The sequence below is a fragment of the Panthera onca genome, chromosome A1 (assembly GCF_046562875.1).
Source record: "Panthera onca isolate mPanOnc1 chromosome A1, mPanOnc1 haplotype 2, whole genome shotgun sequence".
NCBI classification, from domain to species: domain Eukaryota; kingdom Metazoa; phylum Chordata; class Mammalia; order Carnivora; family Felidae; genus Panthera; species Panthera onca.
The window spans coordinates 41,390,789-41,413,122 of NC_138339.1; the positions used below are offsets into that span (position 1 = coordinate 41,390,789).

Genomic DNA, 22,334 nt, shown 5'->3' on the forward strand with positions numbered 1-22,334 from the left:
AGACCCTGCACTAAGTGCGTTTAAAATATTGTTGTATTTAATGCTTACAATGACTACGATGTCAGCGCTATTATTTTATATATCTCCACTCCACGGATGAAGAAACTGAAACTCAGGGAGCTTAAGAATGGCCACAGGTCACTCAGCCAACAATGCACAAAGCCAGGATTCAAATCCACACGTGTTAGAATCCTGAGCCCTTTTTAATATTTGCTATATACCTCACAACACCTCACGGAGCGGGCAGAACATCATGAAATCTATAGAAATGGGATGGAATGAATGGGCTATAAAGGAGACCGTCCTCCCCAATGTTGCCTGGCATTTGTATTGATTACAAAGCATGCTGGCAACTATTCTGTCCCTGATCCTCACGGTGGCCCCGTGTGATGCACCACATTTGTGATGCTGCTTTCCTTTTTTTTTTTTTTTTTTAACATTTATTTATTTTTGAGACAGAGAGAGACACAGCATGAGCAGGGGAGGGTCAGAGAGAGAGGGAGACACAGAATCTGAAACAGGCTCCAGGCTCTGAGCTGTCAGCCCAGAGCCCGATGTGGGGCTCGAACTCACAGACCGCGAGATCATGACCTGAGCCGAAGTCGGACACCCAACCGACTGAGCCACCCAGGTGCCCCTCCATTTTTTTTTTTTTTAATGTTCAGTGCCATAGCTTCTGGGAGAGGGGGGAATCCCCTCCCCATTTGGACACAGACCTGCTGTGGGTAGTTCTGGTTCTCAGTCTATGGGAAGGACACTGAGAAAGCCCCTTGGCATGAAAATCACCACATGGGCTGGGGTCGTTCCCATGGAAACACCCCGGGCAGAGGAGGTGGGAATCTGAAGACGAAAACGGGTATTTTCCAGCTGGCGGAGGACAGAAGGTGTTATGGACTAAATGTGTCCCAACCCCAACATGATAGTATTTGGAGGTGGAGATAATTAGGTTTAGATGAGGTCGCAAGAGTGGGGCCACCATGATGGGGTTAGTGCCCTCATAAGAGGGGGACAGGGACCAGAGCACTTCCTCTCCTTCCCTCTCCCCCCCTCTCTCCCTCCCCCGACCCTCTCTCTGCCATGGGAGGACTTGTAAGAAAATAGCTGCCTGCAAGACAGGAAGAGGATTCTCGCTGGGAAATGAAACTGCTGGCACCTTGATCTAGAACTTTCCACCCCCCAAAACCATGAGGAAAGAGTGTTGGGTAAGCCACCCAATCTGTGGTATTTTGTTACAGCAGCCTGAGCAGACTAGTGCAGGAGATCTCAAGGAGCCAAGGAAAGAATGCGCATAGAGGGACAAAGAAACAGGACCGGTTGAAGAGATATGACCTTTTGCCTTTAAGTCATTAATTCAGAAAAACCTGAGGCCTCAGGAGAAAATGAACTACCAGAGGGGCGCGAACTACCATGTGATTCTGTGAATCTTTTACTAACAACGCTTCATTTATCCCTGGCCTCCGGGGACCTTAACTGTCCAGACACCTGACTGAGCAGCTTTTATTTGTTTGTTTGTTCTTTTTAAGGGCTTCTGAATCCTCAGCATAGTTATCACAAATGTGTGGACTTTTCTTAGTCTTCCTTGGTTTTTCACTCAGAGAATATTTCAACTTAGTGTGTATGTAACTCTAGAAAGCTTCTTCCATACAGGGCAGAGCAGAGCTTGGGGGACTGGGGTGGGATTCGCTATGTTAGCGGCGGCAGACCGATTGCATGACAAAACAACAGTGGATGTGTGCAACGAGAAAAGAAACACAAGAAAGTCGACAGACGTCAACACAGCACAACCCACAGGGGCCATTCAGTGCAGAGGAAAACGTTTCAATCGTCTCTCTAGGCCATTAGTGTAGTAGGCTAATGTAATAAAGGAAAGTCAAAATCACAACTTTGAATAAAGTGGCTCAAAATTGATACTGGGGGAATCCAAATAAAGTCTGTGGTTCAGTTGAGAGTATTGGGAAGATGCTAATTTCCCGGCTCTGATGAACGCTCTAGGGTTATATAAAACGCTAGCATTAGGGGAAGCTGCGTGAGAGGTATATGGGAGTGCTCTGGACTATTCTATGGATCTGTGTTTCCAAATAAAATGTTAATAAAGTATCACCAAAAAACCCTCTCATCCTGATTTAGTGACCATCATTTGTTTAGGAAAGATGAAGGAGTTCACCACTTGCAGCCACGGGGATGCAGGATGAATGTGGACCTGGGATGACAGAACCTCCCAGGACCGTGATTTCATGGGCTGAACCCAGCTCTGTCAGGTGTTCCTCTCCCGCCGGCCTTGGGAAGGCTGTGCTCCCAGAACGGGGAAGAAGCTCAAACCAAAATTTAAAAATGAAAGGATATAAAATGAAATAAAACTCCCAAACCATATATTATCTTTGGCCTTCAGATCCATAGCAATCAAGGTCCAGGAGGAACTCCGGGCTCAGTGGAAGACAGAAGAAATAAGCAGAGACCAAGGCCATCTTGGAGGAGGAAGTGAACAGAGAGACACAGAGACGGACTCACAACACACACAGTGACAGACTTACAGAGCACGTTAGACAGGAACTGGTCTATGGCAGGAGAGCAGGAGGAAGCTGGAGACAGAGCAACAGCCACTTTTAGTGGAAACAGAAAACGGCCACAGATGAGGGAGAGCCAAGCAGAAGTCGCAGAGGAAGAAAAGAAAACACAGAAGTTAGTGGACTGGTTGGTGATCTTAGCCTCAAGGAGAATTCTAGTAGCCTCGAAGTGCCCTTAGGGGAGGATAAAGAGGGGAGCATAATTATTGCACAAGCTGGTTATGTCCCACTGTTTGTCTAAAAGGCACTTTTACAGCTGGCACCTCATGTGGGTCTCACGACAGCCTGGGAGGGTCACTATGCAAGTTAGTTCCTCAGTTTACCAAAGCAAGGACACGGGCACAGAGAGGTAAGTTACCCAGGTAAGGTACCCAACTAGTTAACAGCTAAGACAGACTGAAAGCCAAGTGTTCTGAGTTACCTTTCATGGTGCCGTGGCTAAGGGATGTGCAGAAATGCTCCTCCTCGCCTTCCTCCTCCTCCTCATTGGCTGCCATTTATTGAGTACCTACATGGGCCGGGTCTCATCCTGCACCTTTTACGTGAATGACCCCGTGTGATATTCCCCACAACCTTGGGAGGCAGACAGTACAACCCCTATTTTCTGACGAGGAGCCTGACACTTAGATGCACTGTGACCAAGACAATCTGGCTCGTAGGGTGGCAAATGTGACTGACCCCAAGGCCCCCTGACTCATTAGCACTTGCTTCCAAAATCCTGGGTTGCCTGGGTCCCCACCCCTCAGTCAGATTCTGGGCCAGGGAAGCAATGAGGTTCTTTTTGCAATTGAACTCTGGGTCCCATTCCAAGAAGGAAGAGCCATCCATGGCTCCCTCCTGGTTCCCAGAGACATCCCAAAGCCGGGTACTGGGAAACCCCATGCAAATATCTAATCCCCGTCAGGGCTCTAGGCTCTAAGAGGCTCTCTCGACTCCATCCACATCTTTCCTTAGCAAACATCACATTCCACTTCTAATGAGACAGGAGGCCAAGCAGAAACCAGGGTCCTGCGATTAGGACTTTTAAGGGCAATCTGATTAAAATAATTCACCATAAGTTTAAAAAAAGCACAGAACATACCCTCTTGGGCTCTCTTGTCTCTTCTTTAGCTCGTCTCCTGTGATTGTCTATGATGAAGAATCTTTGACAATATGGTTGCATATATATGGCCACTGCCTCCATACAGGTGTCTCTGACCATCTCAATACGGTAATCCCTTTCCTTCTTGTGAAAAAACATCGCACTTCCTGCTTCTGTAATTTATTTGACAATATAATCTGCCCTCTGACAGCCCTTGATGTAGCTTATTATTAAGTGCAACCTGTACGTGCATTTAAGTGGAATGTTTCTAGATAAATTGCAAGCCTTTTGGGGAGAGAAACCACACCTCATTTCTCTAGCACCGTCCAGCATTTTACTGACCATTATTAACCAGGCACTGCTGGTTGAGAGGCAAACGTCCAGAATTCTAATTTCAGTTCCACTAATTAGTGGCATCTCAACCTTAGACCTCCCTAGGCCTCAATTCCCTCATCTGTAACATAGAAATAAGCAAAGCACCTCGCTGAGCAAATTACGATGAGTGGTAACTGAAGGGGCGCATGCCCCTTGTGCGCTCCTTGCGCCCGGCATGGCGCGCCTTAAACATTAGCCGGCGCTACTCGAGGCAAACTTTAAATGAATGACGTGATTAAATGGTAACTCAGACCCCCAACTTTTTCTTCCTTCAACTGGTTCTCTCTAGCCCTTCGTTAGTGCAATCACGTGCCTTGGTATCCTGCACTGACAAAGCTCCCTAAACGTTTACCGGCGGAATATATGGAATATTCTGTGAAATTCTTCAATGTCAATAAGGCAGATGCTGCCATGAAAATTGAAGAAACTCAGAAACGTTCATTGGGCCATCAACAATCAGCTGAAGACTTAGGTGTCTGGGTAGCTGTTGGCCAGATGTGCTTTCCCGGAAATCAGACCATCAGAACCCAGTGGCTCACATACTGGAAGCCATGGTGCATTTTAAGCAAGAGTTGACACTCCTCCTTCACTCTGGGTCTTCCAGCCACAATGCTGTGCTTCCAAATATTGGTGTAGGGCTGGGATTACACAAAAGGACAAGAGAACCATAAACTATTGCAAATAACTAATATTTGAGGTGTGTGTGTACATATATTGTGTATATATACATCTATATATCCTCAATAATTAAATCTTAACTACTCTTACACATTTATTCATAACTTTTCCCTTTTTTAAGTGCAAGTGACAACATTGCTTTTCTTGGATATAACCCTTAATGAGTCCAGTGAGTGAACTTTCGAGAGTGCAACGTGTAGGTAAGTTTATAGATGTATCTGAACATATTGAGCCAATTCTGGCCAAACACAAACAAACAAACCAACCAAAAAAACCAAACCCCAAACCCCAAACCAAAACCTTTCTTGTGAAAAATCTCAGAATAGAATAGAATTCTTACAAGCACTTTTAATGTGAGATAAAAATTTAGATTTTCAGAAATTTTGGAATTTGTTTATTGAAGACCTTATCGACTGCCCCTGTCCATGTCAACCTTGCTGAATTAACAGTATGGTCTTCCTGTGACCTCTTGCTGTTTGCCATTTTCACTAGATGGAGGGATCACATAAAACCACGTCCACTTGAATCCGTGTATTTATGTACAGAGATTGTTCCTTACATTTGTATTGCAGACCATGGTCTTACAAAGCCCTTTGACATCCATCGTTTTATTTTTTATTCACCCCAGACCCACGAGGTTGTGTGAAGATGTGAAGGAAGAAGAAGTCACACACCCCCTTCCTCTGCCCAGACAGGGTGGGAGACTTTATTATTTTTTTTAATTTTTTTAAAAAATATTTTTATTTATTTTTGAGAGACAGAGGAAGAGTGTGAACAGGGGAGGGGCAGAGAGAGAGAAAGACACAGAATCTGAAGAGGCTCTGGGCTCTGAGCTGGCAGCACAGAGCCCGACGCGGGGCTCACGAACCGTGAGATCATGACCTGAGCGGAAGTCGGATGCTTAACCGACTGAGTCACCCAGGTGCCCCCAGGGTGGGAGACTTTAGATGATCACACTAGACTATACTAATTGGTCAGTCTTACCTTTCTTAAGTCCAAGCATGTTGGGTCCAGACAGGGCATTAGCCTGGCAGCCTGGGACAGACCCAGGAAGGAACACAATGTGAGCTGCTATTTGGATGGTGATGTGACGGGGTAGGGATTGGTTGGTGGTTAGCCAGCTGCCTGGCAGTAGGTGTTAGGACACTCAAAGCCAAGAAGACAAGGCTTGGTGGCAGGCAAAGAGGCTCAGCAGGGAGCTGGGATCCTGGAATAATGACTCAGGGTGCTTTACAACACCTGGATAGCTCCCACAACCTGCTGTGATGTTCGAAGAACCCTGGCCTTTTCTGATTAGCTCCACTCCTGTTACCCTTACAGGAACTCTGTTACTTAAAAGGCTCTTCTCCACAAATATTGAGTTAATACCTTAAAATCATTGCCATAGACTCATAAGGGAAGACTGCATCTGGCTCAACATAGCGACCCCCAGGGCTGACTTCCCCGGGCAGGGAGGTCATATTGTCCTCGTCCTCAGATGGACAGTTCTAGGTCTCCTGGACAACAGGTGCAGAGGAAGTCACCCAGCTCTTTCTAAAGCAAGGCTGACTGCCACAATCAGAGGCAGATCGTTAGCTTTCGCTGGTGTGGCAACTCCTTCTCTACAAAACGCACTTCCAGTTACTCTGCCCTATGTATCAGGGGCAATGCTGAAGCTTCTTAAGAGTCACTTTTATGGGGGCGCCTGGATGGCTCAGTCGGTTAAGCGTCCGACTTCGGCTCAGGTCATGATCTCGCGGTTCGTGAGTTCACACCCCGCATCTGGCTCTGTGCTGACAGCTCAGAGCCTGGAGCCTGCTTGGGATTCTGCGTCCCCTCACTCTCTCTCTGCCCCTTCCCCGCTCATTCTCTGTCTCTCTCTGTCTCAAAAATAAATAGTCACTAAAAAATTTTTTTTAAAAAGTCATTTTCATGACTCTTGCAGAGACAGTATCAGGAAGCACAACTCTACACGCTGTCCAACAAGAGTCTATTTGAATCTACTGCCTTAAAGAGAATCTGAGCCATGGCTGATTTACAGCTAAAGTTGGTCGGAAATGACAGAGACTCTTCTCATGAACGAACTTTGAAATGTTACCTATTTTTATAGTTACGAACTCACTCTAACGCTGTACCGCTATGAGCCTCACAACCTGCTTTAAACCCCGCTTTGAGTGTGCACTTTGTTCAAATGCGCTTTGGCCTCTGGCCAAAACTAAATAAAATACGGCTCCAATCTGACCGCACCAGCTCTGTTGTCAAAAATGTCCTGGCTCATCTCACACTTCCTCACGGCAGGGTATTACCGCTGGTCCCTCGCGGCAGACTGAAGTCTGGCACATTCTGAAGCCATCTCTGTCCTGGATGGAACCGTTAGGAGGGTGTTGGCTGCTGCTGCTGAATTTCACTCTCTGCAGCACCAACAATGAGGTCCTGCCGGCGGGGGGGGGGGGTTGTGTTCGTTTGGTCAGGGCTTTTTCCATTAGGCTTGGTCATCGGCAGTTGGCTGGTTACATACGCAGTCCTAAGATCGAATGGCTGGAATCCAATTATCCCAGCTTCCTGTCTGCAGAGTCCCGCCAGGGAAGAACACAGTCCTGTTTGCCTGTCTTGTCAGGCTCCCAGGATTCAAAGTATATCATTTGGAGAAAATCAACAAACAACAGACCGTCAGATGTTTTAAGGGAGAATGAATGTGGCGTGGAAAGAGGAAGGGCCGGTCCAGGATGCAAAAATGTACCTAATCCTTATTCTGCCTCCTCCCGGCTCAGTGTCCATCCTTTTGCTTCTCTGAGCTTCAGTCTCATTTGTTAGAGGGGGATCGTAACACCAACCACTGGGTTGTTGGGAGCTTCTGGTAAGATGATGTATGTAAGAGAGCTTTGAAAATTCTAACGGTGAAGGTGATGGTAGTAACGAGGTGAGCCGACATTTATCGAGGGTCTACTGTGAGAAGGGCACCGTGCCAGGTCTCTAATAGACGCTGTCTCATTTAGTACCTGCAAACATCTCTTGGAGAGTTGGTGATGACAGTAATGATTTCAATAGCAATGGCTAACATTTCTGAAGTGTTTATCATGGACTAGCCTCCAGTCTCAGCTTAGTATTCGTATTAACACGTGTAATCCTTGCCTCATGTGCAGTAAGTACTATTATCCTTTCCTGACGTGAGGAAAACTAGAGACAGAAGCTGACTAATTTGCTCAAGATCATGCTCCAGTAAGAGGCCACAAGGAATCAAACACAGGCATCCTTATTCTAGAACAGGAGTCGTCAACGTTTTCTATGCAGGGCTAGATGTAAGTATTTTAGGTCATTTTAGTATTACAGGGCTGACTTCCTTGGGCAGGGATGTCACATCCTCCTCAAACAGCCTCTGTTGCTTATCCCTCTTCTTTTCTTTTTCCTTTTTTTTTTTTTCCCTGTCTACTTAGTTTTTTGTTGTTGATTTTTGCTTGTTTTTATACCCTTTGCAAATGTAAACCCCATTCTTAGCTCAAGCGTCGTGCAGAAATAAGCCGATGGCTGGATTTGGCCCACGGTACTCTTTGCTGACCCTTGCTTTAGAAATAATTTTACTTTTACAAGTGCAAAAACTAAAGCTCACGTCTTTAAGTTACTGAAGTTAGGAAGCTAATCTAGTTTGTCTGCCCCCAGAAACTGCCAACAGCTTTCATGTGTGCTATTAAAATGTAAGGTACTATCACTGAGTTAGGGATGCTGTACTTATCCCAATTTCCAAACAGAACAGGTTTTTGGGGGTGCCTGGGTGGCTCAGTCAGTCACATGTCCCGACTTTGCCTCAGGTCATGATCTTGTGGTTCGAGAGTTTGAACCCCGCATTAGGCTCTGTGCTGACAGCTCAGAGCCTGGAGCCTGCTTTGGATTCTCTCTCTCTCTCTCTCTCTCTGCCCCTCCCCTACTCACGTGCTGTCTCTATCTCTCAAAAATAAATAAACAAAAAAAATATTAAAAAATATTTTTTAAAAAAGAGAACAGGCTTTTTTTCCCTCTTGGAACAGATTTGGGGACATGCCAGCAGTCAGAGATGTAGCAGACCCAGAGCCTAGTACAGTGCCTGACATACAAATTGCCACTGAGTGAAATCATTCTGATTTCCAACTGGATTCAGCGACTCACCAAGATCTCAGCCATTTTCTCAGACTCTTCCAGACCTTGCACTGGAGTCTGTAAGTGAAGGCAGTGACATATTCCTTTATCTAGCTCTTGGGGAATCTGTAACAATTTATGAGATAGTTGCCACAGAACTATTTGGGGGAAAGAAAGATGTTACAAGAAGAAATACGATGTTTACAACAAATTGCTGTATAGACAGCAATGGCACTAGAGGTTGTATGTGAAATAAATACCTCACTGACTGGAGGCAGGACAGGGGAAAAAACTGTGACTTCATCAATATCATCGTATCCACCAATATAACCTCCCATTAAACAGGGATCTTCGTTTTAACCTTGGGTTTCTCCCTCAGAGAATAAATGAGTTTCTTGGGAACGTATCTAAAAATCTGTGCATACGTCCAGATTTTTAGGGGAAAGGCCATAGATTTTACTTGGCTCTCAAAGAGTTTTATTATGCCTTCAATGTTAGAACTACCATAAATTTTTGCAGTGTGGCTTACACGTGACGAGGGAAAGGGAAAGATGAAGCGTCGTGGTATATAGTGATCAGTAGTAGGTTTTCCAGAGTCCCTTGTCAGTATGATGCTTCATTAAGTTCTCAAGATACCCACTTAGGGTCCTACCCTAAGCAACTCGCCAGTTCCCCACTGGCACTGGTGTCTGGGTCTGCACATCCATCCAGAAGATTAATCACCAGTCCAGGCTGACTGCAGTGACCAGCACTCAGGAAAGCCAGCAGGATAGAGCAGGCCCAGTAGGACAAGAGTCTCTTCCATTTTCTATTCAGCCCCACAGTGGGGCCCACAGAGACTGCCATGACAAGCCCTGAGGCTTTTTCCCCCATTAGTAGCGCCTAGCAGAATGCTTTGTATTGTTTACAAATACAATAATTGTACAAATTGTATTATACAAATACAATAATCCTAAAGATTATTGCTGGTGGTGGTTTTACACCGAGATGGCTGTTTTGTTTGTGGGACTGACAGCATCCTTCCTGGGAGACTGTGGTTGTAGCCCCAGGGAATTAGGTACTGTGGACCAAGACCAGCCTAACCCCCTTAGGCTTCACAGACAAGGCTTCCCCATGAACTAGGCCTTGGCTTTGACTGATAAGTGGTGGGAGAAAAGCACAGTGGGTTGCAGCAGAGCAGTGAACAGCCACATCTGGGCCTGACTGTCGGAGAAGGCCGTGGGCCTTGGACCACTTGTACTCGTTCTGCCCAAGGTGGGCACTGTGTTGTGGGCACAGATAACATATTGGTGAGCAACTGTGAACCACTTTGAGTTTTTCAGAAATGTTGCTGAATAGGGCACATTTTCAGCAGATGGAAAATTGGGGAGGATGTTGCTTTATTGTTTTATGTTTGTTAGTTATCGTGTATATATGTGTTATTTAAAAACTACATTGACCTAGACAGATGCAAAGGGAAAAGAATCAGAATATAGTGTAGTTACCTAGTACGAGATAATGGGGAGTGAGCTCTGAGAAGTGGCAGCAACACTAAAGAGAAAAGACTAGATAATAATTAAGATAATAATTAATAATAATGATGATGATACTTAGCATTTGTTGCCCCGTCCTATACATTTTAGCGTACAGTTTCTTCATTAAGCTCACTGGACTTAACACTTTTCCCCTGGCTTTATAGTTTTGGGGACCATTACCTTTTCCCACCTAGTAACATGGAAGCCATCAAAGGCCAATGAACAAAATTGATTTATTTCTCTCCCCTCTAGAAGCACGAAAACCTTTTGTCAAGTGAATGAAAAATATGTGGCATCTGTCAAATAGGCTGGGACACTTGTTTCATGAGAAACTTGAGGTTCAGAGGGGTAAGTGGCTTGCCAGAAGTCACTCAGCTGGTGGCAGAATTCCAGGTGAAATCAGAATCCATGTTTTTGTTCCATCGCACAGGCGACCGCAAGTGAAACCATCAGCGGCAATAGGAAGGTTTGAATAGCAAATAAATGCCAGGAAATTAGAAAATAAATAGAGACTGCTCTCCACTGAGAAAGCTACTATTAGATGAGACAGAATTCTGGAATGACTTTGGCCTTTTACTTTTATAAGCTCAATGTTTCCGGAAGGCTCTGTGTTGAGGAGAGGAGATGCAGTAATGAGGTTGACCCTGATAAGATTCCCCTTTCCTGGTTCCTTCCATTGACTCATATCCCCTGGACCAACTGCCCACTCACTGGCTGGCTGGCAAAAGAGGTCCCACCAGAAATGGTGTCTTGGCTCAACCAGCCAGGGGTTTTCACTTGAAATGATAAAGCCCTGTGGCTCAACTTCCCTTTCACAAAAGCCTTGGTAATGGATGATTCACAGTCTCATCCGTGGCAAGTTCCTGAGGATGATAAAGAGATATTGCTATAGGCTTTGGAGGAAGAACGTGGGGTGAAGAGGGGGATGGTCTGTGTTCTGGCCGAGAATTTCATCATTAAGCAATGGCATACGGGCCCCCAGCTGGACCCTGTTGACAAGAAGACCATATCCTAAAGATTATCATGCTAATTCAGGGGACCAAGGCTGGAATGAAATGACATAACCCCCTAATGTCACTGAATACTGAGAAAGACTCAATTGAAATGAAATTATCTGGTCTCAACCAAGTTTTTTTAAAAAACACAATAATGTCTGACCTTTCATCCAAGGCTCCAGACCAATTTAAACAACCATCCATCCAGGCTACAGGTTACCCACACACGTTACAAAATATCTTCTAATTTCAGAGGGAGTATCTCTTTAAATCTGATGGCCTTGCTTCTGTCCCTTTCCTTCTACACAGGCAGGAAAACAGAGTAATGATTCTCAAGATAGGCAAATCTGGGTTTGTATCCTGGCTCTGCTCATTATTACTTGTCCGACCTTGGTTCCAGAACTTAGTGTCTTTAAGCCTCATTTTACTTATCCATAAAATGGGGATTATCATATAAAGTAACCATGAAAGTATTAATAAAAACTGCCAGTTATCTGCTTGGTGCTGTTTTAATTGCTACCATATACACAGTCTGATTTAAATTACACAACCTCATAAGTTAGGTGACATTAACACCTCTATTTTACTCATGAGGCTGAAACTCAGAGAAGTTAATTAGCTTGCCCAAACAAGCTGGCAAGTTGGGACGTCAAGATTCAATCCGGTATTCAGTCCATACTTTCTCTTTTTTCTTTTTGTTTTGAGGGGCAGGGAGAGGCAGGAGAGAGGGAGAGACAGAGCCCCAAGCAGGTTCCGCACTGTGAACGCAACGCTCGACCCCACAGACTGTGAGATCATGACCTGAGTGAAATCAAGAGTCGGACGCTTGACCGACGGAGCCACCCAGGTGCACCAGTCAATACTCTTTTGGAAGGTTAAATAAGATATGCAAAGGGACAAGGAAATACTTCCATATGCCAGGTGCTCAACAAAGTCGAGTCCCCTTACCTCTTGGCAGGTAAAGTGTGACTATTGCTTAGGAAACTCCTGAATTGGGTAAGCTAGAGACACTTAGGTATTCTGTGGTAAGACAACCGAAAGACAACTCCACTTCCTGTCTCTGCTCATCACGTTACATCTTCTCTGTCCCTGCAACCAATTCCCCACACCATCCACATCTTCTCCTGCACGGTGGCCACAACCTGCCCGCCCCCTTTCCAGATTAGACGACCGACAGAGACACAACCACCTCCTGCCACACTCCCCACTACCCCACGCCCGGTTTCTCAACACCTTTTCCTTAGGACTCTCCATGTGGTTTCGGAATTTCAAATTCCACGGAATCCAGAGTAATAACAGTAACAGCTACACCTCAGGGAGCGCTTCCTATAAGCCAATGACCATGCTTCACTATTTACGAGCTCGCAGCAACACTCTGGGCGATGCATCATCATTATCCCCGTGAGAGGAAGCAACGGAGGCTCAGAGAGGCAGGAACTTGGCCAAAGTCCCACACAGTTGGCAACTGGTAGAGACTGAATGTAAACCCATGTCCATCTACTGGACAAAGCCAATGCTTCTCAATTTATAGATGGCAAAACTTAAGCCAGAAAGGGGCAGGGACGTGTGCAGAGCCATACAGCCAGTTAGTGACAAAGCGGAGACAACAGGCCCCATTTTCTGACATCTCTTGAGCATGCTGTATCACGCCTTAGCCTGAGCAATCTCCCCGTGCCCATTCCACATCCAAGGTCTGGTCCACCCATCATGCACTCTGTCCTCTGGGCTGTCTCAGTAAATGGTGAAACGGTGGTGCCCAGGGTTCTCTGGTATGTCAAATAATTCAAGCAACTTCAGTCTGATTCCCCACACATTCCACAAAGACAAAGCTTTAAGCTTAATTTCTTTTTCAATAGACAGACCTGAACCAAAAAAAAAAAAACAACAACAAAAAAAACCCTTGCCATACATCAGGGAAATAATGGTATTTTAAAACTCTAATCCTTTTGCTACTTGCAAGAAATACGACAAACATCTTGATTTTGCTCAAAACTGTCACAGAAAAATTTTCCTCTTATCAGGAGGCTGCAGCTTTTGCAGTGGGTGGAGCATTAAATGGTAGAGCAGCAGAGGGATTTGGACGGCACTGCCTGTGCTGCAAACAATGAAAAGCTCCAAATTCTTCCAAATGAGTAAATTCAATGAATTGATTGGACAGCTCCAGTGCATAAAAACCTGTGTTGGGTGCGAGGAAAAACAAAACACGATCGGTAAGAATTGGCCACTGTCTTAAGGGAGCTCAGGAATCTGGTAGGGAAGCTTGGAATGTATATAATTAATGAACCCCACAGGAAAAACACAGACGAACAAATAAAATGCTCTGGGGTTGGAACAGGTCAAAACCTCATGCTGTTCTAGAGGCTGGGAAAGATTTCAGGTAGAAGGTGTTATCTGAGAAGTACCACGTAAGGGAGGTTGGGAGGGGATGCCCAATGGACAGAACAGCGGGACCAACAGCCTGACGGTGAAATGCAAAGCAAGAGTAAAGGGAGGGGCACCTGGGTGGCTCAGTCGGTTGAATGTCCAACTCCTGATTGTGGCTCAGGTCATGATCCCAAGGTTGGGGGATCGAGCCCTGTGCTGGGCTCTGCGCTCAGTGTGGAGCCTGCTTGGGATTCTCTCCCTCTCTCCCTCCCTCTCTCTCTCTCTCTCTCTGCCCCTCTCCACTGCTCATGCTCTCTAACAAAAAAAAAAAGTAAGGGGAACGCAGAACATACTGTTTGCTTTGTAGGAATACAGAGGAATAACTGGAGGTAAAACTGAACAGTAGGTTTGGAAAAACTATGCAGAGCCCAGAATTTGGTAGGCGATGGAGAATCCTTGAGGGGATCTGATCAGGGAAAGAACATGCTCCCGGTTGTGTTTCAGAGCCAAACGCCCCGGTCCAGATGAAGATAACATCAGTTGTAGAAGGAGGGTGTAGGATGATGTCAGGAAGGATGGAGAGAAGGAAATGTATGAGAAAAAAAAAATCTGATTATATAACCAGATCAATTTCCTCTTATTTCTGATACAATGAATAGTTTTCATAGGAAACCACTTTCTGGCTGGCCAAGAATGGACTTTACTTCTAATTAGATGGTATTTGGAATTAGTTTACTTAAAATCAATGAGGAACCACTGTATAAATGCATCTTTATTTGTTTGGACAGCCTACACTCCATGGAGAAAGAAGGGAGGCAAAAGGGGAAAGATGTACAAGAGGAAGATTCATCTATTTCAAGAACGGTTCTTGCTGCAAAAGAGAAAAGGCCTCAGGGGGGTCAGGCTCCCTCAACAAGTGACTTGGGGGAGAAAGGCTAGCCTTGGCAGGGGTTGGGACCCATTTCTGGCTCCAGGCAATCTCTGCGTCCTTTGGGAAATTTTCTGGTTAATCTGTCAGCTCATGTGGGATGGGAAAATGATACTTACCTTTCAGGGTTTAAATTTTTTTTTTTTAACATTTATTTATTATTGAGAGACAGAGAGACAGAGAGCATGAGCGGGGGGGGGGGCGGGGGGCAGAGAGAGGGGGAGACACAGAATCCGAAGCAGGCTCCAGGCTCTGAGCTGTCAGCACAGAACCCGATATGGGGCTTGAACTCAAGGACCGTGAGATCATGACCTGAGCCGAAGTTGGTCGCCCAGCCGATTGAGCCCCCCAGGCGCCCCACCCTTCAGGGTTTAATATAAAATGCTTCCCACCGAGCCAGTACAGAGTAAGTAGCTGATGAATGGTATCTAACACTACTGAATTGCTATCAGCTTTTACTGACTTCTCTTACCCCATCTTCTGCCACGTTCCTCACGTTCACTACGCACCAGCCACACATGCTAAGCTCCCTTCTGTCTCAGTCTTTGTATTGCATTTCCCTTTGGCTGACATGATATTCCCCCAAATCAACACATGACAGACGCCTCTTTGGCATTCTTGTCCCAGGTCACAGGGCTGACCTCCTTGAAGCTTTCCTGGACTACTCTAGATAACATACCCACCCCTGCCCCATCTCGATTTTTTATGTTCTTTATAGCACTGGCGAGTATCTAAACTTGTCTAATGCACCCACATGTGTCTCCTTGGTTATTTTCTGGCTTTCGACAAAAAAGCAGACATTGTCAGTATTATTTATTAATAGGCATCTGGCAACAGACCCCTGGGACATAGTAGGTTTTTGAGAAATTTCTGTTTCTCTAAAGAGTGTAGCGTAGTTGGCAGATAAAATACAGTAAGTACTAAATCCATGTCAGTTCCTCCTCCTTGTGTAGGGCCAGAGAATGGCTGGCTCCAAAGTGAAGAAAGAAAATTTGGAAGGAAAGCAAGGAAGGAGACAGTCATCCAAGGCTAAGTCAGTCGGGTTTCTGAGGTCTCGTTCTTTGCCTGGACACAGGGGATGCTTCACAGGGGGTGGAGTCTCAGATTTTCCTTTTAGGATACAAATTTCAGGAAATGGGGCATTTCCTGTATGGAGAAAGAGGTTTTGAAAGTAGGTAGACAGGTGTGATTCCGAGGAAAATTGTCTGGAGAAATAGTTCACGGGAGTCTTACGAATGCTTTACAAAAACTTAGGCTGGGGGGAAACCAAGTATCATCACGGATTTTAGAACAAAAAGCCTGACCCAGCTGCTTAGGGTTTTAGGCTGCAAAGAAGGCTCCTGCCAGGGATATCATTCTATTATAGAATAGATATAATACTGTATATTATAATCATTCTATAATAATGATTATGTTACAATATTAATGGGTAGAGATGAGGGATTGAAATCTACCTACTATGTTCCCCATTCTACTTTGACCTATGTGCAGTGGGGTTCCCAGTAAACTTGTGTATGACAAAAGGATTCTGATTTGAAACCCTAATTCTTGTCCACCCTCTGCATTTTATATGTAAGATGATGGAGGCCCCAAGGATTAAACAGAAGAGTTGAGATGAGTACCCTGCCCCTGAATGCTTATGGCAGTCTTTCCATTGCCCATACTCAGAAGAGATTGAGCCCGGATTTCATAGACACCTGCTCTAGGCCTGACATCCTAGTAGCTCCAGGGAAAGGGAGCTAGACTCCAGACTCTTGGATGATTTGTGACATCAAGGATGGTTTCAGTAAGGAAGCACATGCTTAATAACCTCAATCCACGACCTCTGGATATACAGGTGTCACGCTGCCTTCAATGGCTTCTATAGTGTATGCCCGGAGGGTGGCTGGGTTGGATTTTTCCCGATTGTCTGCTCTTGGGATGATCATGTCAGAGGAATCTGTCCTAGTGCATAAGGCCTTGACAAAGGTGCAGTAAGGTAGAAGCACATTATCTAAGGGTCCTGGGCTCCTGGTTTTACCTTCAGAGAACCCGATATTAGAGATGGAAAATTCTCCAGCTTCAAACACCCAAAGCTTCTAAGAGACGGGCTGGGCTACCAAAGTGACAGAGAAGCTCCACAGAAGTGAGTCATGGGATTGACTTCGGCATTTTATTATAGATTCAAAATTCAGTTATTAGTTTTGAGACTTAAGATTTCCCTCAATGTATAATTTATCTAGACATGTACAGAATGCATAAGTATAAACATATATGTAATTTATCAATATTTATTAATAAATAGAATTTATCTATTACAAAAACAAGTCTATGTAGGTTCCTGTTTTTCCAAGAATGCATTCCTGGGAACAGCATCAAAGAGTAGATCCCCATAAAGTCGATGATGCTTTCCATAGAAACAGATTAGAGGGAGCCCAGTACCTTCAAAGCTTTTGTTCAAATAAATCATAGGTATAACTAATAATTTCATAAAACCAAAGATACAACCATCATTAAAATTTATAATTCTTTGAAATTATAAAATTAAGTTCCATGTTCTATATAACAGGCCCACATATACGTTACATGTTGATTACACAGACCACTCAGTGCATTATAAACTATAAGAGTGGCCCCACTTGTAATTCTTTCTTCAAAATGTAAACAAAATTTAGGTGGTTACTAAATAGCATTAAACCATAATTCACAATAATTTACATAGACTATCAGATTAGAAATAAAATCTCAGTTATCTGGTTCAGTAGCTCAGTATATACTTTATATAACAGTCTTTTCAGCTGCTCATTCATAATCAGTCCATGTTTGAGGTTTTTATTTTCACAGAATTTATATATATATATATATGTGTATAAATAGCATTTACAGGATGGGGATAATTTCGATGACCCAGGTCGTTTTTTTCTCCAAATGAATGCTTTCAAGGCAAAAAGGCATTTGAATTTAACTTCATGTGACTTTGAGGTTCCATGAAAGTGAGGCTCATTTTTACCAAAATTAGTCTGTGGTCACCATCCCTCTCCACTGACTCCTCCACTTCGAGAACAACAATACTCCTTCAAATGAGAAGTGCTTGTAATGTACACAGTTGCAGTGTGGGTGTGTGCGGTAACCAAAGGAGGAGGGATAGACGCGGAAGGAAGAACCCCCGAAAGGTATTCCCTCGGTATTGTGTTTCACCATGGGAAGCTCCTTCTCTAGATTGATTCACATTTTGATGAAGAAATTCTTAGTCCTTGAGAGCCCAGGAGCATCCAAAGTAATCCAAAGGAATCGTGAACATACAAAATGGCATTTGATGACGTATGAAATGTTTCCACAAAAACGATCTTACTTATCTCCACATCGACGTTGCGAAGCAGGCGAGAGAGTTTCTTTCAGAGGCCAGCGAGGTTGAGGCGAGTCAGCAACAATTCAGTGCCCATGGCGCTTCTAGGCTACACCCATCCACACATCCGTGTTCACAGAGGCGACGGGCAGTACGCGCAGCAGTCAGAGCAGAGACTTTGGCTATATCATCGTGGCTTCGGGACCTTGGGACTCAGAACCTTGCTGCTCCCTCCTTTGTATTGTAAGAAACCAGCATCCTCAAGAGGGTGGTTGCCCCCCAAGTCCTGAATGTAGTCGGCAGAGAACAGGGACTTACAAAAGGAAAGGGGGTTGGTCCGGCCAGAGTCAAGGTGCCAGTCATGACTTTACATAAACTGTCTTCCTACTGGATGGGATGAGATCTCCAGTTCAATCTGATCTCCACTGATCAGCGGGAGTTCTGGTCTACAGACGGAACATTTCAGCATTGGTGCGATATTTCTCAACAGCATTCAGGAATTCTATCTAAAGGACACTGCTCTTTAGATGTGTTTTCCCTTTCCCTAAGGCAAGACTTTCTCCCCGATATAAGCCTTCACCGGACAGAGAAATATTTTTTTTTGGCATCTGGGTGGTTTGGGGGCAATCTTCTCTTCCTTATTCTCTTCATTATTCCTTATTCCAGTCTCTTTGTCTTCCTTATTCCAGGCTCTTTCTTGTCTGGTTCAATTCCAGAACTAAAGTCAACATCAATGGAAATGATAACTGACACGTCTTAAGCAGCAGGATCAACGTGTAGGATAAAGTCCTGGGGTGCTATCAAATCACAGCCAAGATCAATGTTAAAACCTCACACGGCTCATGTGACACAGTTGGGTTTATTGCCCTGGGACCTTTCCTCTGGGGCAGTTGGCAAGAGCCAAGGACTCAGCTCTGAAGAAAAGACATCCAGGTTAATCTGAAGGGCAAAGTTGGCAAGACCATAGGTCTAGAAGGCCCAGATGAAGAGGGTAGCTCCTTTGAAACAGAGTCAAAAGGCAGGCAAGCCATGGCTTTTCGAGGTAGCTGACGGCTGTAGCAGCATCCTGTGGTCCTAGAAATGGAGAGGGATCTTGGCGATCCCCGAGTTCAAACTTCAGTTCACGGACATAGAAAGTGAGGCCCGGGAATGGAAGGGCGGGGGTCAAGATCTCACAGCGTGTTAGGAGCAGAGCCAGGGCTGGAACTGGGGTCCCTGGTTCCAAGTCAAGCACTGTTTTCCCACCCCAGCACTGCTCAGTCCTGCCCTCCTACTTGGGGAGCTGCGGTGAGTGTCGCTCCTGTGCAGTGCGAGCTGCCCCACAGTCTTCTCTGGGAGCAACAAGGCCAGATTCAAGGCTTTTGAGCTGCTACCGTGGGCTTCGCCACAGGTCTATGGGAAAGATTCCAAAGTCTTTAATACACACTGCGATGTTGGTGGCCCTACACAAGGCTCTTTAGAAGAAGATGCCCGGTTCTAGTCCAAGAGGGAAGCAAGCATCTCAGAGCTGCAGGGCCCGAGGCCACAGCACGGGAGGAAGCCGTCTTCGGCCAAGCTGCAAGGGTGCCACAGAGACCGTTCTCCTCCGAGAGCCCTCTGCTCCCGTCTCTTCCACGGTACATAAATGGACACCGGACTTAAGGAAGAGGGAGGGGAAGTCTGCAGCTGACATGGGGGCTGGCCAGGAGGATGCACGCTTGGACCCAGACACCGGAAAGAAAGTGTATTGGTATCTGGCACAGCACAGGACGGGGAAGAGACAGCAAGCACTTTGAACGTGGCCGTAACAGATGTGAACAAGCAAGTAACGCGTGCTTTTGGAACATGGCTCTGACCAAGACAGGCGTGGGGAGGATGTGTTCTGACAACGTCTGTGAGCAGACACAGCAAAGAAGGCTTATTTGGAGACATCTATTACTGAGATAGGACACAGCGAGCGATCGTGTTTGGAACATGAGAGAGACAAACCAGGAACAGTAAGGGGACATACTGGGGACAACAGAGAGTGTGAGGCACGGGCGAGACGCCAGGAAGAGGGAGTGCTGGGGAATGAAAAAAAAAAAATCCCTTCACAGGGGATCTCTGGAGGAGAAACCCCAGGCAACAAGGAGGTTGTCCTGTCCCCTGACTCCCTCCAGCGCCACCTGCTGAAGCCTCAGAGGAAATCCCTGGTGGCTGTGGGCTGCCTGGCGTAAGACACGGTGGAGAGAATGGCAGGTGCAGTCCCACACAAGCAGCAGTTTAGAATCTGCCCTTTCTCCGAGGGATGGCTGTCTTCTGAGTCACTGCCCCGGGGCCTAAGTGTCACTGGGCTGAGCAGCCACCAAGGAAGAAGTTGCTGGAGGGTGACAGTGACTCTCCCATTGGCCACCACACTCCACCGCATCCCTGGAGAGGGGAGATCATAGCACCTCAGAGTTGGAACGGACATCCCCGATGATCTCTGCAGGAGTGCCCCTTGTGCCACACAAGTCATTTACCCCCTACTCGGGAATCTCCACTGACCGGCCAGGCCATTATTATTTTTGAACAACTTCAGTTTTTACAAAGAACTTATTAACGTTCAGCCAAAATCTGCCTTCGTACAATTTCCACCCAGTGGAACTGCTGTGCCCTCTGGGGCCCACTCAAAATTCTTCCCTCTACTAATTATATCCTCCAAATTTTCTCTTCTCCAGGCTACACATTCCCATTTTCTTTAATAGTTCATTATATATTATGGTTTCCAGATTATTGCTCATAATGATCACCGTTCTCTGAAAACAATCCCTATCATGATGATCTCTCTTGACATATGGTACCCAGAACTAGCACAAATCTACACAGGGAGCCTGACTTGTATATATCATGCACTTTTCATCATCAGTTTACTTCTGTATGAATGTAGTCAACACTAACAATGGCAACTTGCTCTAGGCTTACAGGGAGCTTGTTAACAATTTGTATCTTTTTGACACAAAGAGCTGTCAATTCCTGTGGTTCTTTATTAAATGGGTGCAGAGTGTTTATTTATTTATTTATTATTTTATTCTATTTATGCCAAAATACAGGCCATTACATTAGTCTCAGATAAATTTCATTTTATAGGTTTGGTATCATTTTAGTCAATTGAGGTCATTCTAAATCATAACAATCGCAACATTCAAGATGCGATCATTTAGCACCTGTTCCAACTAGACTTTAAGGATTTCACAAGCACACGGAAGATCAGATAATTTATTGCTACCTAGACCTTTCAGTTTAGTGTCATTCTGCCTTCTAGCTCTTTGGTCTTCAGGGAGGATCAAAAACAAAAACAAAACGACCCTGTTGGTTAGGGCAGGGCTGAAACAGACTTGTTTCGGGCACAGACTGCCTTCCCCGGGAACAGCTCACACTCAGTGGGCCTGAGAATAAACCCACCCATGGAAGGCTTTATCCAGAGCTTTGCAGAAATGAATCTGCCCCGCGGTAAATCTGTCCTCATAATGAAATTAGTTGGCATGAATTGTTTTTTTAATGAAACAACGCTGACTCTTGCTCACAAATCATTTGTGTAATAGCTGTCTTAGCATTTTGGTAAGGTCTATTTCAAGCTATGAGTCTACTGTTTCTGGAGTCTAGCTTTAGTCCTTTTTTAAGAACTGGGGCAATATTTACTAGTCTCCCTCCGGGTTGCCCTCATTTCCCCCGCCCTCAAAAAAGCACCAGTCAGAGATCTTATCAACTAGCTCCTTTAATCCCCTGAGATAGAATACATCTTGGCTCAGAGACAGTTAAATATTTTTCATGAATCCTGGACAGCAACCTTCTCCCTGTAATATTCTCATCTTTCCGGATGGAAGACTATTCTTATTTCAATAGAATATGCAAGATTTCTTCCCTAAATATTGAGATCTAACTATTTCTGGATTTGCTACTTGCTCTGAACATAGCTTTGATTCAGCCTTGGCTATATATTCCTTCTTCTATGCTATTTTCAAGTAAAAGCTCTCTAGATAACTCAAGATGCAACCTCAAGTCTTCATATACCTCCCTCCATTTTTATGTCTTGATCACTAAACATATCTATTAAAAGAAAAAAAAACGAATAGGAAGGAAGGAAGGAAGGAAGGAAGGAAGGAGACAAGGGAAGAAAGAAGGAAGGAAGGAAGGAAGGAAGGAGGAAGGAAGGAAGGAAGGGTTTCTCATTTCCCACTAGCCACATTTCCTTTTTTATCACACTTTTTATTTCCACCATCAGCAACAATAAAACCAAGCCAGGCATTAGGCTAAGCGTGTTATATGTGTATTAATCTGTGTATTTTGTGCCCATTTAACACACGAGGAAACCGAGTTTCACAGAGTTTAAACAATTTCCCCAAATTTACTCAGTTAATAAATGGTAGGATCAGACCTTACATTTAGGCCATTTTTGATACCAAAGTCTGTGCTCTTAATTA

At 45.0% G+C, this 22,334-nt stretch overlaps 1 protein-coding gene across 5 annotated transcripts in view; it reads right to left on the reverse strand.

Moving 5' to 3' along the window:
• The window catches only part of HTR4 (5-hydroxytryptamine receptor 4), a 177,405-nt gene that overhangs the window by 12,113 nt on the left and 142,958 nt on the right, over positions 1-22,334 (reverse strand). For 4 of the 5 annotated variants that reach the window (XM_060634617.3, XM_060634615.3, XM_060634619.3 and 1 more), the window contains one exon: positions 16,739-20,301. The exons of the other annotated variant lie outside the window; for it this stretch is intronic. In XM_060634617.3, the coding sequence (XP_060490600.1) occupies positions 20,211-20,301 (91 nt within the window). In that variant the 3' untranslated portion in view covers positions 16,739-20,210. Of the gene's footprint in view, positions 1-16,738; positions 20,302-22,334 lie in introns of those variants that run through there. 5 annotated transcript variants of the gene reach the window in all.